Genomic DNA, 19,604 nt, shown 5'->3' with positions numbered 1-19,604 from the left:
AGGTTTCATCTTTAGTTCAAGGCCACCTCCCGCCCCCCCCCCCCCCCAAAAAAAAAAAGAAAAATAAAGAAAAGAAAAAAGGTTTTCATAACTAAATAAGTAACTGCTAAATGTACACCATGGTTGAAGATGCCCTTGGATTTTCAGTAGTGTGTGTGTGTGCAGTCATACAAATTGTATGGTCTTCTCTGTTAAGGAAGTAGTACAAAATAGATTGTGTTTGTACAGCAGTTATATATATTTTTTCCTTATATGACAACATCTGTATTAGAGACTGTACTTTTGTGTGTGTGTGTGTGTTTGTGCACACATGCTTGTGTATGTTTGTGTGCACATGCATGTGTGTGAGTGTGTGTGCATGCTTGTGTGTGTGTGTGTGTGTGTGAGAGAGAGAGAGAGAGAGAGAGAGAGAGAGAGAGAGAGGTGAATTCCGCATTAAATGCTTGTATTGTTTGCTGGACTTTCGCTTGAATGTTCAAAAGTCACCAAATGACTTGGAAAGAAGAAGGAACAGACCTGATTTTCTGGTACACTGACCTAATGCACAACAGTCACAAACTAAAGACTATGGGCAGTAATCCTGGTAGGAAAACCTGAATTAAACTATAGTGGAAATAAATAAACCATGAGTCATAATACACAATAGTCGTACTGGTGGTTTGTAGGGAAAGAAAGCCATGACTGGACCTAATATTAATAAGAGAGACTTTGTTTGTCCTGCTGGGGAAGTGTGTGGGTGTGAGTGTTGCTGTATTGTTTCCACCCAGAGCTGTGTGAAAAAAAACAACCCAAACCCCCAAATATTTTGTGTGTTTTTAATGGATCATCAGTTATTATTAACACACACACACACACACACACACACACACACACACACACACACACACACACACACACACACACACACACACACATATATATATATAGCTGGCTCTCTCTCTCTCTTAGTAATTTGTCATTTTAGTATTTAAATGCATGTTTTACTTACTGATTTTTACAATATATTGTGCAGTTGGACATGTTTTATATTGAAAGACACTAAATGAATTATCAAATCATGATGATGATGATGTTTGTCATTATCTGTTTTTTCACCATCATTATTTTTATTATGATCAATATTACTTAAAAAAAAAGTCTGATCACGTATAAATGTATACATGTACAGGAACAGACACATCCACAGGCTCATTTGTGTACACACATACATTATTGCATGCACACACATATAGTGATGCATACAGTGATACACAGACAGATAGACGCAGGTTTACGCCCAGACAGACTCTCACACAACCCCACCCCCTCCACTTGACTACTGAACATTTGGTGAAATGTGATTAGTGTGTCACAAATATCAAGCACAGTAAGGACACTTTATGTACTTCTAAATTGTGTACCTTGTTTAGCTGAACAAACAATGCAGTCCCAAGTTAACCCATCTAACCCTGGGGAGTTTACAGCCACGATAGTCTTCCCTGTCATACAGATGTGGAAAAATGCAGAAAATATACTGAACTTGACTTGTTTTTCAACCAAATTGACACGTGTGGACGACGGGCACAATAGCCGAATGGTTAAAACATTGGACTTTCAATCTGAGGGTCCCGGGTTCAAATCTTGGTAACGGCGCCTGGTGGGTAAAGGGTGGAGATTTTCCCGATCTCCCAGGTCAACATATGTGCAGACCTGCTAGTGCCTGAACCCCCTTCGTGTGTATATGCAAGCAGAAGATCAGATACGCATGTTAAAGATCCTGTAATCCATGTCAGTGTTTGGTGGGTTATGGAAACAAGAACATACCCAGCATGCACACCCCCGAAAACAGAGTATGGCTGCATGCGTAGCAGGGTAAAAACGGTCATACACGTAAAAGCCCACTAGTGTACATTCGAGTGAATGTGGTAGTTGCAGCCCACAAATGAAGAAGAAGAAGAAGACACGGGTAGACACAGCAGGAAATACTATCATAGATATTTGTTCCCTTTGCGTGTGGATTTTTCATATGTAGGAATGGGGAAACTGTGTTAATGAAACAAATTTTGATGCCTTTGCATTGCTCGGGTGTGGGGTTCAGTGTGTTACCCTAAAGAGGAAGAATTTCAAAGAATGTTGACAGACATATTGATCTGTGAATTAATTAATTGGTGTATCACAGTGAAGTAACAGGAAAATATCTGCTCTGAGTAGTGATAACTAGACATCCTGAAATCCTTAGTTTCATTCATAGGCTTATCACAGTGAGGTGACAAAAACTGACAGCCATAAAGAATGATGACTGACAGTCTGACAGGTCTACAATTTCATTCATAGGCTGATCACAGTGTGGCAACAAAAACTTACAGCCATAAATAATGATAACTGACATCCTGACATACAGTATATCACAGTGTGGCAGCAAAAACTTAAGCCATAAATAATGATAACTGACATCCTGACATGCAGTTTCATTGATATCACAGTGTGGCAACAAAAACTTGCAGCCATAAATAATGATAACTGACATCCTGACATGCAGTTTCATTGATATCACAGTGTGGCAACAAAAACTTACAGCCATAAATAATGATAACTGACATCCTGACATGCAGTTTCATTGATATCACAGTGAGGTAACAAAAACTAACAGCCCTAAATCATAGCTGACATCCAGACATACAGTTTCACTGACAGGCTTATCACAGTGAGGTGACAAAACTAATAGCCCTAATTAATGATAATTGACATCCTGACATATAGTTGTATTCATAGGCTTATAAACACCTAAAAGCTCTAAAGAACGATGACTGACAATCTGACCTATAAGTTCATTCATAGGCTCATCACAGTGAGGTAACAAAAACGTAACAGCCCTAAAGAACAATGACATATCTTGACAGGTCTATGAATTCATTCATAGGCTCATCACAGTGAGGTAACAAAAACGTAACAGCCCTTTAGAATGATGACTGACATCCTAACCTACAATTTCATTGATAGGCTTATCACAGTGGGGGTAATAAAAACCTAAAAGCTCTAAAGAACGATGACTGACAATCTGACCTACAAGTTCATTCACAGGCTCATCACAGTGAGGTAACAAAAACATAACAGCCCTATAGAATGATGACATATCTTGACAGGTCTACAAATTAATTCATAGGCTTATCACAGTGAGGTAATAAATACCTAAAAGCTCTAAAGAACGATGACTGACAATCTGACCTACAAGTTCATTCATAGGCTTATCACAGTGAGGTGAGAAAATCTAATTGCCCCATAGAATGATGGCTGACATCCTAACCTACAGTTTCATCGACAGGCATATCACAGTGAGGCAACAAAAACATAACAGCCCTAAAGAACAGTGACTGATATCTTGACAGGTCTGTGAATTAATTCACAGGCGTATCTCAGTGAGGTGGATATTATTTTCAATTTTTTTTTGCTTTTAATCATACTTTTTTATTTTATTTTAAGACATGTTAAACATCCCCTGACGTTTGCAGAGATGTGGTGGTGTCCCTGCTCGAGGCCAAAGCCTCGGTGACGGAGGTGGACAGCAAAGGATGCACTCCCCTCCATCTGGCCGCCTGGAACGGGCACACTGCCATCTGTGAGCTGCTGCTGCACTACGCTTCGGACAAGTCCATCGTCAATGCTCAGGTTGCATAGTTTGATTGATTTGTTGTTGTATGTGTTCTTTCTTTGATTTAACGTCTTTTCACTTTGAGTGATATTAGACGTTTTTGTATGTGTTTGTTGTGTGTGTTGGTGTGTGTGTGTGTGTGTGTGTGTGTGTGTGTTGTTGTTGTTGTTGTTCAATGATTTTTATGACTTTTTACTTAGAATGTAAAAAAAAATTAAAAGAAAAAGATGATGATAACTTCCCTCCCCAACCCCATCCCCCATTAAAATAGTGTGTGTCTGTGTGTGCATGTTGTCGGAGTTGTTAACTCACTTGAGCAGGGAGAGAAAGAGGTGTGTGTGTGTGTGTGTGTGTGTGTGTGTGTGTGTGTGTGTGTGTTGTTGGTCTTGTTATTGTCGTTATATTTGTTGTTATTGTCTCTCATGTGAATTGACTTCAGCAGGGAGGGTGTGTGTGTGTGTGGGCTTGGGGGGGGGGGCTGGGGGAGAGGGGTGTTGGGGGGTGGGGGATGGGGGGGTGCATGCTTGTGAGAGAGAAAGAGAGAGAGAGTGTGTGTGTTTTCTGTTGTTGTGAATTGACTGGAGCAGGGAGGGAGAGGGGGTATGGAGAGAGAGAGGGACGGAGACAGAGAGAGAGGGAGGTAGAGGTAAGAGAAGTTTGATACAGAGAGGGAGACAGAGAGGGAGAGAGACAGAGAGGGAGAGAGAGACAGAGAGGGAGAGGAAGATAAAGAGGGACAGAGGTAGAGAGGGAGACAGAGAGGGAGAGGGAGATAAAGAGGAAGAGAGACAGAGACGGAGAGAGAGAGGGAGAGAGAGACAGAGAGGGAGAGAGAGACAGAGAGGGAGAGGAAGATAAAGAGGGACAGAGGTAGAGAGGGAGACAGAGAGGGAGAGGGAGACAGAGAGGGAGACAGAGAGGGAGACAGAGAGGGAGAGGGATAGAGGAAGAGAGACAGAGAGGGAGAGAGAAGACAGAGAGGGAGAGGGAGATAAAGAGGAAGAGAGACAGAGACGGAGAGAGAGAGGGAGAGAGAGACAGAGAGGGAGAGAGAGACAGGGAGAGGGAGATAAAGAGGAAGAGAGACAGAGAGGGAGAGAGAGACAGAGAGAGAGAGAGGGAGATAAAGAGGAAGAGAGACAGAGACGGAGAGAGAGACAGAGAGGGAGAGAGAGAGAGAAAGAGAGACTGAGACATTGATTCTTTATTGTGTGACGGTGAAAGTATTGGCTCGTGTAAGTGATCAGTTCTTCATACATGTACTTGCCGCTGTTGTAGCAGTTGCTGCAACTCACTTAAGATAATTGTGTTCATGGCGTGTCTGTTGTGCAGACCAACGAAGGGGAGACGCCTCTTCACTTTGCGGCACAGCATGGTCACCACGATGTTGTCTCCCTTTTGTTGCAGGTGAGTTCTTTATTGATCAAACTTGTGGAGCTTGTTAGAGCATGGATTTGTGAGCGCAAGTGTGCATTCATGTATGTGAGTGCATTGAGACACACACACACACACACACACACACACACACACCAAGCATAGCTCAACATGGCATGGTACGGTATTACATGTGCATAGCATGGTACACACAGCATAACACAACACAAAATGAGAAAGAGAAAGAGAGAAATAACAATAACAATAATGAAAATGATAGCGGTTTTTATTCAGATGAAGACCAAACCCCCTCACCAGAGGGGGGTCATACTGTAAGAAAATAAAGAAAATAATGTGACACAAGAAATCAATGTCACAATTCAACTAAAAACAGCTAATACAATACTCAACAACATCCGCTTATTAACAGTTTGTTGTTTCTTCAGTGCTGAGAGAATGTTCTTGTTTCCATAACCCACCGAACACTGACATGGATTACAGGATCTTTGACATGTGTATTTGATCTTCTGCGTGCATATACACACACTAACGGTGCTTAGGCACTAGCAGGTCTGCACATGCTGACTTGGGAGATCAGAAAAATCTCCACCCTTTACCCACCAGGCGCCGTTACCAAGATTCGAACCCATGACTCTCAGATTGAAAGTCCAACGCTTTAACCACTCGGCTATTGCACCCTGTGGCATTGCGGGCAGCAATGAAGAGCTGTGACTCTTTCTTTGTTTTGGGCCAATTTCTGAATGGTACCCGAGGTCTGTTTGAGACCTTTATAAGCTTTTTAATTATGGGTGCAATAGTCAAATGGGTGATGTGTTGGATTTTCAATCTGTGGGTCCTGGGTTCGAATCTTGGTAACGGCGCCTGGTTGGTAAAGGGTGGGGATTTTTCCAATCTCCCAGGTCAATATGTGCAGACCTGCTTGTGCCTGAACCCCCTTAGGGTGTGTACGCAAGCAGAAGATCAAATGCGCACGTTAAAGATCCTGTAATCCATATTGGCATTCAGTGGATTATGGAAACAAGAACATACCCAGCATGCACACCCCCGAAAACAGAATATGACTGCCTACATGGCGGATTAAAAACGGTTATACACGTAAATGCCCATTCGTGTGTGTGTGTGTGTGTGTGTGTGTGTATCTCTACATATCTCTCTCTCTCTCTCTCTCTCTATATATATATATATATATATATATGTGTGTGTGTGTGTGTGTGTGTGAGCGTGGGAGTTGCAGCCCACGAACGAAGAAGAAAAAGAAGAATTCATTATTTATCTATTTATATTCTATCTATCTGCTTATCATTTATTTATTTATCTTTTTTCCCCACTTATTTATTTGTTTATTTGTTTATTCATTGATTTAATGATGTATCCATTCATTAGTTTATACCCCCCCCCCCCCCCCACACACACACCCTGGGCCCCCTTTTTTTTCCTTCCCCTCAAGGCCTGACTGAGCGTGTTGGGTTACGCTGCTGGTGTGGTGTAGCTTATATGGATTTGTGCGAACACAGTGACGCCTCCATCAGTAACTGAACTGAACTGAAGTGAACTGAGCTTATGACTGAATGACTGACGTTGCCCGCAGAACAAAGCGGACCCCACCTTGCGCACCCTGACGGAGCGGTCCGCCCTGGACCTTGCGGCGCAGTACGGCAAGACCAGCGTGGTTCGAACCCTGGTCAGCGGGCGGCACGAGCTCCTGACCCACGTCAGCGGCCAGCCCTCGCCTCTGCACCTGGCCGCCTTCAATGGGCACCTGCCCATCGTGGGCTTCCTCCTTGACTCGGGCTTCCTGGTGAACACTCGGGTAAGACAGGTTGTGGATGAAAAGGATTCTGTTTTGTTTTGTTTTTTGTTGTTATTTTTTGTTGTTGTTGTTGTTGTTAACGTTATTGACAAAAATGTTGACTTTTGTAAATTTTAGGGCTGGATATATAGAATAAATAGATGTATATGTAAATATTAGGGCTGGATATATAGAATAAATAGGAGATATATGTTGATAACACATATAGATATGTAGATATAGATAAAAAGGGTACATTTTTTTTGGTATCGATGTAGATATGTAAAAGGTACATTTTTTTTCTATATTGATGTAGATATATGTGGAAAGAAAACATATATGTTGGTGAGGATTTTGTTGTTCACTTTTCCCTCTCAGTTCCATGCTTGAGTTGAGTTCCAGCTGAAATCTTCATTGTCAGCAGAGCAGCAGGTTAGCAGGAGACTGTTGCTGGAGGGACAGGGGGGGGGAGAGAGAGAGAGATTGAGAGAGAGAGAGAGAGAGAGAGAGAGGGGGGGGGAGGGAGGGAGGGAGGGAGAGAAGAGAGAGGGAGGGAGGGAGAGAGAGAGAGGGGGGAGAGATAGAGAGAGAGGGTGGGAGAGAGAGAGGGAGGGAGATACAGAGGGGGAGCGAGAAAGAGAGAGATAGCGGGAGAGAGAGAGGGAGGGAGAGAGAGAGAGAGGGAGGGAGACAGAGAGACAGACAGAGACAGAGAGACAGAGGGGGGGCGGGGTGGTGGTGGTCTCGTTCTCCAAGCCTGGGTCTGTGACAGAGCAATGATTGTCATAGGTGGTAGGTGGTGGTTCTGAGTAGGTTGAATCAGAACGGGCATACTGAACACCACCGAAGAGACGTGACTCAGCAGGCAGTGCAGGGTCACCTCTGGTGTGTAGCCTCCTGGTGACCTAATATTGATAGTTTCTTGGCGGACAAACCAGGGTGTGGGACTGGGGATGAGCAGTACAGGGTTCTTTGCTACTGAGTTGGTGCAGATGATTGGGCAGCAAAATATATAAATAAATAAATAAATAAGAAAAAAAAAATAAATGGACAAAAAATGCATGAATGATGAAATATAGAGAATAATTTTGTTGTCCCTCAGATGTACTGAGTTTGTTTCTTTGTTGACTGGTTTACTGTAGCATGCGAATGTTCTTTCTTTGTTTTATCAGTATGTAATCTCTTTCTTTCTCTCTCTTGCACTTTTATCAATTCTTCCTCTTAAAAAAAAGAATCTCGTATTTGTCTGCATTCTGATATGTACCATTCTTGGCAGTTCACAGTACCTCTCCTGCTGCAGTTGAAAGAAAAAAGAAAGAAAGAAAAAAGAAAAGAAAAGAAAAACAAGGCTTTGGTTCTGAGCGATGAACAAAAACAAAAGGGCTTGTGACGTGTGTGAATGAAAAATGCATGCCGTCTCCCCCTTTTGATCTGTAACATATATATGCTTTCAGATGTTCTGTAGGATAACTGCACAACATTTGAATCGTGATTTTTCTGTGGGTAGAACTTGCTCTCTCTGTATATAGTTATGAGTGAAGTTGAACTCTCTCAGGTGCATTTTATTTCAAAGAGAGTTTTGGTTTGTAATGTTTTTCTTTTGTTTTTTGTTGTTAGAAAAAAGAAAATGTTAATTTTCAAAATGCTGTATGTCTGTTACCAAGCATGCTGCATACTTAGTAAATATTTTATTTATTGTCTGTTTCAAAGTCATGAGCGTTTTTTATGTATTTATTTTTATTTTATTTCTTGATTGACTTGTACATATGTATGTGTAGTGAATCACTGTGTAGCAATGACTTAGTGGTAATGTGCACTGCTTGTAAGTGAGTATCCACAGGTTCTTCTTCTTCTTCTTCTTCTTCTCCGTTCACTCGTATGCACACGAGTGGGCTTTTACGTGTATGACCGTTTTTACCCCGCCATGTAGGCAGCCATACTCCGTTTTCGGGGGTGTGCATGCTGGGTATGTTCTTGTTTCCATAACCCACCGAAAACTGACATGGATTACAGGATCTTTAACGTGCGTATTTTATCTTATGCTTGCATATACACATGAAGGGGGTTCAGGCACAAGCAGGTCTGCACATATGTTGACCTGGGAGATCGTAAAAATCTCCACCCTTTACCCACCAGGCGCCGTCACCGTGATTCGAACCCGGGACCCTCAGATTGACAGTCCAACACTTTCACCACTCGACTATTGCGCCCGTCATCTACAGGTTCGATCCCCATATCTTGATGCCAGCCATTTGGATTAGACGATAAACCGAGGTCCTGTTTCCAGCAGCATGCACCTGATGCATGTAAAAGAAACCACAGCAAGAAAAGGGTTGTGCCTGGCAAAATTCAGTGGAAAAATCGACGGGCGCCATAGCCAAATGGTTAAAGCGTTGGACTTTCAATCTGAGGGTCCCGGGTTCGAATCACGGTGACGGCGCCTGGTGGGTAAAGGGTGGAGATTTTTACGATCTCCCAGGTCAACATATGTGCAGACCTGCCAGTGCCTGAACCCCCTTCGTGTGTATACGCAGGCATAAAATCAAATACGCACGTTAAAGATCCTGTAATCCATGTCGGCGTTCGGTGGGTTATGGAAAGAAGAACATACCCAGCATTCACACCCCCGAAAGCGGAGTATGGCTGCCTACATGGCGGGGTAAAAACAGTCATACACGTAAAAAGCCCACTCGCATGTATACGAGTGAACGTGGGAGTTGAAGCCCACGAACGCAGTTTCAGTTTCAGTTTCAGTAGCTCAAGGAGGCGTCACTGCGTTCGGACAAATCCATATACGCTACACCACATCTGCCAAGCAGATGCCTGACCAGCAGCGTAACCCAACACGCTTAGTCAGGCCTTGAGAAAAAAAGAAAAAGGAAAAAAAAAAGGTGAATAAATTATAGATAAGCTTACATAAATAAATAAATAAATAATAATTATGATATAAAAACGCAGAAGAAGAAGAAGTAGAAGAAGAAGTGGAAAAATCCACTTTGACAGTAAGTGTACTGAGATTCACATGCAGACAGGAAAAGAAAAAAAAAAGAACAAAGAAGGGTGGGAGCTGCACCATGGCGATGCAGTTTACCTTGGGGAATTTAACTTAGAGAAATCTGTTGTTGCGATAAGTAATACAACGCTGTACAATACACTGTACGAACTGGAGCGTCTGACATGGGAGGAAAAAAGCAGAGTGGCATGTCAGCATGCAGATCCGAAGGGATCTTTTACTGAGAAAAAAGAAGTCTGCTTGAAATTTGAAGGTTTATGATATGATCAAGGAAGAAAATGCAAAGGATACTGGATCTGATATGCCCAGATAGAGAATGTGTATATGTGTATCTGTGTGTGTGTGTGTGTGGGGGGGAGGCGGGAGGGGGGAGGGGGGCGTGGGGGAAGGGTATCGGTTTTGGTGTCGGTTTTTGTTGGTGTCTGTCTGTGTGTGTGTCTGAGAGAGAGAGAGAGAGAGAGAGAGTGAGTGTGTGTGTGTGTGTGTGTGTGTGTGTGTGTGTGTGTGAGATGGAGACGGTATCTGTGTGTGTGTGTGCGTGCGTGTGCCAGGGTCTCAGTGTTTCCCTGCATGTGTGTGTGTGTATATGTCTGTGTATGTCCATGTACAATTCAAAATGTACCAGTGAAACGTTATTGAAGAGAAAGAAACCAGTAAAGGAGAGAGAGAGAGAGAGAGAGAGAGAGAGAGAGAGAGAGAGAGAGAGAGAGAGAGAGAGAGAGAGAGAGAGAGAGAGAGAGAGAGAGAAAGCAACAAACTACTGTGTTGCAGGAAATTTGTGTTTTATTTGTTTTTTTGCTTGTTGTTGTTGTCAGGATTGCTTTGAGTCATGACGTGACTACTGTTGTCCTGATGACAGGCACATTTTGTGTGCTTCGTCTGTGTCTGTCAGGGTGTCAGTCTGGTGAAAGATGATTCACTGACTGTGTGTCATAACGATAATTGATGATAATTGATGGTCCTGAGCATAAAAACCAAGCTGCAGGGCTCTGTCATCCTCTGTCTGTCTGTCCTCTCTGTGCTGGTATGACATTGCCTCCCTCACTTTTTACCAGCATTTGTTGTTAGCTACACTGTTTGTTGAGTGCGTGCATACGTGCGTGCGTGCAAGAGAGAGAGAGAGAGAGGGAGAGAGAGAGAGAGAGAGAGGGAGTGAGGAGGGACAGGCACATTTTATGTGCTTCGTCTGTGTCTGTCACAGTGTCATTCTGGTGAAAGATCATTTGCTGTGGGAGAGTGTGTGTGCAGATGTGTGCATGTGTATGCATGCGTGGGTGTGCGTGAATAGAATAGAATAGAATACTTTTTATTGTCATAAAACCTTAAAGTTTATAAGACACAATGAAACATAAACATGAGCATATTAAGAAGAGAAACATTCATGAACAAATTTTCCCAGCCTTAGCTGTATTTCTGTTAGAAGGATCAATTCACTAGGCTTTGCATTTTTGGACGACATATATCGATTAGGAATCTGTGTCTGTAGGTATTGTACTTTACACAATTGTCTAAAAGGTGAATCTCATCTTCTAAACTTTTACAAGTATCACACAGTCTTTGTTCTTTCGGTGTATTTTTATATCTTCCCTGTTCGATTTGTAAGTCATGGGCGCTGATTCGTAACGTGGTCAGTGCTTTCCTGTGTTGTGTATTTGCTGTATTGTGTGTGTGTTTGTGTGTGTGTGTGTGTGTGTGTGTGTGTGCAAGTATGTGTGAGCATACGTGTGTGAGCATTTCCACATGTTTGTACGTGTGTTGTATGCGTGTGTATGTGAGCATATGAACATTGTATGTTTACATGCCTGTATGCATGTTTCATGCTCATACATGTATATGAGTACAATATTGTCCAGAAAAAAAAAAAAAAAAAAAGAAAGAAAGAAAAAGAAACGAAAAAGAAAAACCCAACCAATTGTTTGTGAAGAGAATTGTACAAAATTTTCCATTTGCATTTATTAGGTTTAAAAGTAGCCTGTAGTCGGTGAGTAAAAAGAGTGAGTGAGGGGGTGGTTTCCAACTTGCCATGCTTTGCCAGCGTAGATAGTTCTGACTAACGTGCTTCCCCCACCGGTTGTGGAACCATACCTTTTTTTTTTTTTTTTCTCTCTCCTCTCCTTTTTTGTGAGGGTTCGGGTTATTTTAAAGAATGGCTTGGGGTATGGTCTCTTGCTGTGAATAATGTTTTTGTTTCATTTTAATGTGGGATGTATTTTGTTGAATGTGCTTTTGCATTGGAATACTAACTGCTTTGCTGCGGTTTTTTTTTTTTTTTTTTTTTTTTTTTTTTTTTTTTTGCTTTCCAGTAGTTTTAGTCAGATGAGTGACCCTGTAGTTCTCTCCCCCTTTCTTCCTTCCCCTGCTTTTTTCCCTCCTTCTCTGCCTCATCACTGTTATTTTAATCTGATTTAAAAAAAAATAAATTGTCTGCAGTGCGTAACCAGTGAGAGAATTGTCGTTATCTTGAGAAGTAACAGATTTTGAATGCATGACCAACAGGCGCAATAGCAGAGTGGTTAAAGCGTTGGACTGTCAATCTGAGGGTCCTGGGTTCGAATCATGGTGACGGCGCCTTGTGGGTAAAGGGTGGAGATTTTTACGATCTCCCAGGTCAACATATGTGCAGACCTGCTAGTGCCTGAACCCCCTTCATGTGTATATGCAAGCAGAAGATCAAATACGCACGTTAAAGATCCTGTAATCCATGTCAGCGTTCGGTGGGTTATGGAAACAAGAACATACCCAGCATGCACACCCCCGAAAATGGAGTATGGCTGCCTACATGGCGGGGTAAAAACCGTCATACACGTAAAAGCCCACTCATGTGCATACGAGTGAACGCAGAAGAAGAAGAAGAAGAATGCATGACCTCCAAATTAATGATTAGAATTTAATACAGTGCGTGTCGTTTTAGACATACACCGTCTTGCTGACTTTTTTGTTGTGTGTGTAACTTTTAACAGTTTAACGGTTTATCTGTTGTTGATAACATTTGATTAATCATCAATAGAATAGTGATGTTTGTCTTTAAAATGGGCTGCAAAACTTCCAAAATAGAAATTAAGCAGTGTGATAGACATATTGCATCAAATCATGCAATCTTCCTTAAAAAAAAAAAAAAATTGTTTATTGATATACACTTTTGTCAACAAACCATCAGCAGAACAACAACAACAAAAAAAAAATTTAAAAAGATAAGTTTCTTTATATTGTACCCATCTCAAATGTGTAACTTCCTAAATATCTAATCAGTTTCAGTGGCTTTTGTGTAATCTTACAGTATACATTGCTTTTAAACTTCTCATCGTAAGTGGATATTATACCGCTTTAGATAAAATATGTAATTGAATACACTTTTTGTGTTGATGCTGGCAACAGACATGTTTTATCTTAACCAGCCGTGTAATCATGGATTTGGCTTTGATTGAATATTTAACAGAGTTATATTCCTCATTTGTTGATATTCTCCTGATGTGCACTGTGAGGAATAATCTGAATATGATCATGGTGTTGTATTAGTCTGTCACTGATGAGGCTTTGCAAATAATTGTGGTGTAGCGTGTGTCTGATTTTTTAGGCTTAAAAAAAAAAAAAAAAAAAGGGGAAGAACTCTGATTATCCCAGCTGGGTTCATTTAGCTGTGATTTTATTTTGCTTGTCTTTAAATGGAGTGTAAAGATAGTCATGAAAACCATGGTTCATGTTCTTTAGATATTTGGTTGTGCACAGGCAAAGATTCGCTGTGTGCATGCACATATGCGTGCAGTCACACAAACTCTTAAGTTTGGATTTGAGCTCACACATGCTTATGGATACATGCATGCACAAGCATGTGCACAGTCGCTCACACAGATGCATGCATGTCATGCACATGTCCTCACAGAAATGCAGACATGGACACGTTCTCTCATTCTTTCTCTTCTCATCTGTCTCCCTCTTCCCTACCACTTTTCACTCATTCGTTCATTCACTCATCTACACAGGCACACACAGACTCACACACACACACACACACACACACACACACACACACACACACACACACATTCACACATACACAGACAGAAACACATTCACAGAACACACAGACATATACACACACAGACACATACACACACAGACACACATTCACACATACACGTACACAGACAGAAACACATTCACAGACACACACAGACACAGACACAGCCACACACAGTCTCACACATACACAGTCTCACACATACACACATTCACAGAAAGAACAGACAGACAGACACACACACACACACACATACACATATACGCATGCACACACACACACACACACACACACACACACACACACACACACACACACACACACACACACACACACACACACACACACACACACACACACACACCCTACAACAGTATTAGTGACAACAAGTATTCTGTCTAATTGTGATGAAAGTGTATTTCTAGGCTTCTTTCCATTTCAGCTCATATAGTTTCTCATCTTTATTCTGTTATGATTGAAGTTAATAAAAGTTTAATAATTTATCAGTGTCACTTTGACTGTGCTACTGTTTTATATTTTACTGTTTCTTTTAGCTTTCGTTGAAGAAATTTTTATTTATATTTCATATTAACGTGATCATTACTAGTTTTTTGAGGAGAAGGGGGAAATGTTTTTTTCTGATTTATATTATTACTTTCTAAGATTATGTTTGTTTTAAAATTCTTTTTTATTCCATCTTCTTTTATCTTCTTGTGTTTCTTTTAATGTTTTTTTTTTCCTTCCTTTTTTATGATTTTATCATTGTCTGTTTCTCTGTACTTTTGGTTTGGTTGATCGTATCTTACACGTGGTGTTGTTGACAGTATTACCGCTATCATTATCATCTGTATCAGTATTTGCAGTTAAAAAAGAAAGTATTAATGTTATACTTTAACAGGATCAGTGAGATGTGAATGTGAAGTTTGGGCATTGGAACTTTCAAAAATTGAGATAACATTTTGAAAATTGTGTTGTGTGTGTGCGTGTGCGTGCATGTGCGCGCATGCGTGTATGTGTGCGTGTGTGTTTGTGTGTGTGTGTGTGTATGTATGTGCATGCGTGCCAGCGTGCGTGCATTGTATGTATGTGCGTGCATGTGTGTGTGTGTGTGTGTGTGTATGTGTGTGTGTGTGACATGAAATAAGAGAATGCGTAGAGAGCGTTCGGGAGAGGAGACAAGCCCAGTCACCTTTTGCGTGTGTGAGTCGTTAAAAGAGTGACTGTTGACTTTTCTTGTGCATGAGACACAGAGTGTGTGCGTGCGTGAGCGAGCGTGTGCAAGTGTGTGTGTGCATGTTCAACATACAAAGGAGACTGTGTGTGTGTGTGTGTGTTTGAGTAAGCAAGCATGCGTATATGTACACACATGTATGCACACATGCGTGGACTGTATGTGCGCGCATATTTGTATGTATGTGTATGTGCGCACATTTATTTGCGTACAACGTGTGTGTATGTGTTTTTTTGTTTTGTTTGTGTGTGTGTGTGTGTACACACACACACACAAATGCAAGCAGTACACAGCAGGGTGTGTGGGATGAGAAACTTGTCGTGTTACAGACGGACAATGGCACAGCCCTGCACGAGGCTGCTACCTCCTGTAAACTGGACGTCATCAAGTTGCTGTTGGACAGAGGTAACCATCAACCCCCCACCCCCACCCCCCAGGCCCCCCCAACCCCCACCAAACACACACACACACATGCATGCACTCAGGCACACAGACAGGCAGACACACACAGACACACACACACATAGAGACACACACACAGAGTTCGTATACAGTTTATGAACGCTCCCATACACATAAACACATACACTGCACCCAGATTTTTCTCCCCGTCTAAAATCACTTCTGTGAACAGACGTTAGATTAATGACCAACCAACACACACACACTCACTGCCTTGTGTCAAACAGCAGTATGCATGTGGCTCAGATAGAAATCTTGATGACGACGATGATGATGATATGGATACTTTATATAGCGCCTATCCTTGGTCAGAGACCAAGCTCTAAGAGCTTTGCAAACACAGAGTCATTAGAACAACAGGCTGCCTACCTGGGTAGAGCCGACTGACAGCTGCCATTTTGTGCTCATCATTTGTTTCTTGTGTCATTCAATCAGGTTTCATTCACGCACTCATACTTACTCATACAGATATTTAACATTTTACGTGTATGAGTATTTTGTTTATTTACCCTGCCATGAAGGCAGCCATACTCCGTTTCAGGGGCGTGCATGCTGGGTATGTTCTTGTTTCCATAACCCACTAACTGCTGACATGGATTACAGGGTTTTTAATATGCGTATTTGATCTTCTGCATACGTATACACACGAAGGGTGTTCAGGCACTTGCACATGCAGGTCTGTACATATGTTTACCTGGGAGAGTGAAAAAATCTCCACCCTTTACCCACCAGGCACCGTTACCGAGATTTGAACCTTGGACCCTCAGATTGACTGTCCAACGCTTTAACCACTCCGCTATTTTTGAAGATAGGAATGACGGGCGCAATAGCCGAGTGGTTAAAGCGTTGGACTGTCAATCTGAGGGTCCCGGGTTCGAATCATGGTGACGGTGCCTGGCGGGTAAAGGGTGGAGATTTTTACGATCTCCCAGGTCAACACATGTGCAGACCTGCTTAGTGCCTGAACCCCCTTCGTGTGTATATGCAAGCAGAAGATCAAATACGCACGTTAAAGATCCTGTAATCCATGTCAGCGTTCGGTGGGTTATGGAAACAAGAACATACCCAGCATGCACACCCCCGAAAGCGGAGTATGGCTGCCTACATGGCGGGGTAAAAACGGTCATACACGTAAAAGTCCCACTCGTGTGCATACGAGTGAACATGGGAGCTACAGCCCACGAACGAAGAAGAAGAAGAAGAACCAAGGACCTTAAGATTTGAAGTCCAAAGCTTGAAATAACAATTCAGCTGTTACGCCTGTCTTCTCTGTTATCAATCAGAACACATGAGATTAAAATTACACCAGTCATAGACCAGCCAGCAGGCTTAAAGCGATTGTGTGTTCAGATATAGACGCAAGTGCCCATTCATGTGTTGGCTACACATGCGTGACGTCCCTTGTGTAGGCACTTATTCATGTGCACATATACACTCAAATAATTGTGTACCACAGACAAATGAATGCAAAGGTACAAAAGCATATATATGAGCATGCAGGCATATATGCTCCCATATTCATTCGGGTTTATGTATGCATACCCTTACAGATATGTAGTACACACACACACATACACACACACACACACACACACACACACACACACACACACAGAGGCTCACATATGTGCATACATGTGCATGCTCGAACACACAAACGTGCACACATGTGCGTGGTTGCATGCACATAACTTGCACTGATATGCAAAACATACACCAGCACTTACACAAAAATTTCAGAATTAATTCATGACTGTCAGGCACATTTACGTAAACCACATTAACAAACGCACTCAAATCAACAATTTAACACAAGCAACCCATCAAAATGCAAAAATGTATATGTGTGTACACACATGTTTGTGTGTGTGTGCATGTCTGCGTCTTTGTGTGTGTGTGTGTGCGTGCGTGCGTGCGTGCGTGTGTGTTGTGTGTGTGTGTGTGTGTGTGTGCGCGTGCGTGTTTGCGTACACATGCTTGTGCATATGTAAGAGAAGGAAAGAGAGAGTGGGGGGTGGGGGGGCAGGTTTTTATTTTTTTTTTTTTAATTATTATTTATTTTGTACCTACGTTACAGGGGTGGACGTGTGTGCCAAGGCGAAGAACAACCTGACGGCCGAGGACATTCTGCGGAGGGTGAACTCCAAGCTGACCACCAAAGCCCTGCAGATCATCAGCAGTCAGTGTCCACACACACAGGCAGATAGACACACACACACACACACACACACGCACACACACTTTTCTACCGATGTTCCATGAGCCACTGAAGAGATTTTGAATGATTATTCATTGCTTAGAATCTTTTCGGGAAATTTTAAACTCCAGTCCAGTTGTAATTCTCCCTTTGATGTATTTGGATTAGTGTCGTTATTAATATTTACATTGTTGTAAGTTGATACTTGTTGATGTTGTTAGTTGTATTTGTTGGTATGCATGCGGCTAAGTTCCCTCCTGTAACACCTCTTTTATTACACACCACCATCTCTTTAAACTTTTTATTTCTTATAAAAAACCCTTATTCCTATTTCCTCAAAAACATACATTAACACTTTCCTACACTAATGTTCACAAGCATTCCCTCTCTTTCACCCACTACCCCTCTTCTTTCTGTCCAATAACACTTCTGGTGAATAGATTTTAAACTGAAGATCTCTCTCTCTCTCTCTCTCTCACACACACACACACAACGCTTGCACACAGAATGTTGATGATATGAACTTGTCTTTTGACATCAGTAATCTCATTTTTCATATGAACATGGGTATTGTACGGGGATCGTACAAAGTCATGGAAGCGTGGAAATATTTCGTCTTGGGTTGGGAAAATGAGAGAACCATTTTCCTGGGGGCTTGAAACGTCTTGGAAAAATGCATTTTGCCCTTCAGGGTCTTGAAAAGTCTTGGAATTTTAATGAAACCCTTGATTGAAACCATTCAGTAAAGAGCTTAATCCATTGGAGATGGAGTCTCCCGTCAGTCCGACGGATGAGTAGGCAGGCAGGCGTATCTGTCAGTGTGTGTCCTCATATGGGAGATGAGGCCGATTCTGGATGCGCAGCACTTCCCACAGGTGTTGCAACGGAAAACGTCTCCAGAAGTTGAGCCCTGCTTCTTTCGCTCACGCTTCTCGTTAATGGCCAGTGTTCTCTTGTTTTCAAACAGATCAAACAAACAATAAACAAACAGACAAATGATTAAACAAAAATATCTGCTGATCTCATGTTATAATAATAGTAATAATTTTCTTCTTCGTTCGTGGGCTGCAACTCCCACGTTCACTCGTTTGTACACAAGTGGGTTTTTACGTGTATGACCGTTTTTACCCTGCCATGTAGGCAACCATACACTGTTTTCAGGGGTGTGCATGCTTGGTATGTTCTTGTTGTCATAACCCACCGAACGCTGACATAGATTACAGGATCTTTAACGTGCATATTTGATCTTCTGCTTGTGTATACACATGAAAGGGGTTCAAGCACAAGCAGGTCTGCAGATATGTTCACCTGGGAGATTGGGAAAAATCTCCACCAGTTACTGTTACTGAGATTCGAACCCCGGACCCTCAAATTGCAAGTCCAACGCTTTAACCACTCAGCTATTGCGCCCGTCAACAGTAATAATAATGATGATAATAACAATGATAATAGTAATGATGATGATAAGATTAATAATGATAATGATAATAATGATAATGATGGTTATGATAATGATGATAATGATAAAACTGAGGAATCTAACCGTGATGTGATGCACGATCCCCAGGTCACGTCAACAGCCAGCGGACGCCGGACTCAGACGGGGAGCGAGACATCAACGGCATCCCCGGCCCCAGCCACACCGCCAGATTGGCCTCCCCTGCCAGTGGGCGTCGCCCCATCCCCAAGCCCCGCTCCGTGTACGGGGAGAGTCTGGAGTCAGCTCTCTTCAGGCAGCCCGACAGGTAGGGCAGGCGACGGTCGAAAGAGAGTTAACTTATCGCTGAGTGTCTGGAATCGGCTCTCTTCAGGCAGCCCGACAGGTAGGGCAGGCGACGGTCGAAAGAGAGTTAACTTATCGCTGAGTGTTA

General features: G+C 42.3%; 1 protein-coding gene across 2 annotated transcripts in view; it reads left to right on the top strand.

Moving 5' to 3' along the window:
* LOC143286967 (uncharacterized) overlaps positions 1-19,604 on the top strand; it is a 93,111-nt gene that overhangs the window by 10,676 nt on the left and 62,831 nt on the right. For both annotated transcript variants that reach the window (XM_076594950.1, XM_076594951.1), the window contains exons 3-8: positions 3,489-3,645; positions 4,961-5,035; positions 6,612-6,833; positions 15,404-15,479; positions 17,614-17,715; positions 19,301-19,478. In XM_076594950.1, the coding sequence (XP_076451065.1) occupies positions 3,489-3,645; positions 4,961-5,035; positions 6,612-6,833; positions 15,404-15,479; positions 17,614-17,715; positions 19,301-19,478 (810 nt within the window). The remainder of the gene's footprint in view (positions 1-3,488; positions 3,646-4,960; positions 5,036-6,611; positions 6,834-15,403; positions 15,480-17,613; positions 17,716-19,300; positions 19,479-19,604) is intronic.

The sequence above is a fragment of the Babylonia areolata genome, chromosome 10 (genome assembly GCF_041734735.1).
Source record: "Babylonia areolata isolate BAREFJ2019XMU chromosome 10, ASM4173473v1, whole genome shotgun sequence".
NCBI lineage: Eukaryota > Metazoa > Mollusca > Gastropoda > Neogastropoda > Buccinidae > Babylonia > Babylonia areolata.
The sequence above is the reverse complement of the archived record's forward strand: the minus strand, read 5'-3'. Positions and strand labels throughout refer to the sequence as shown.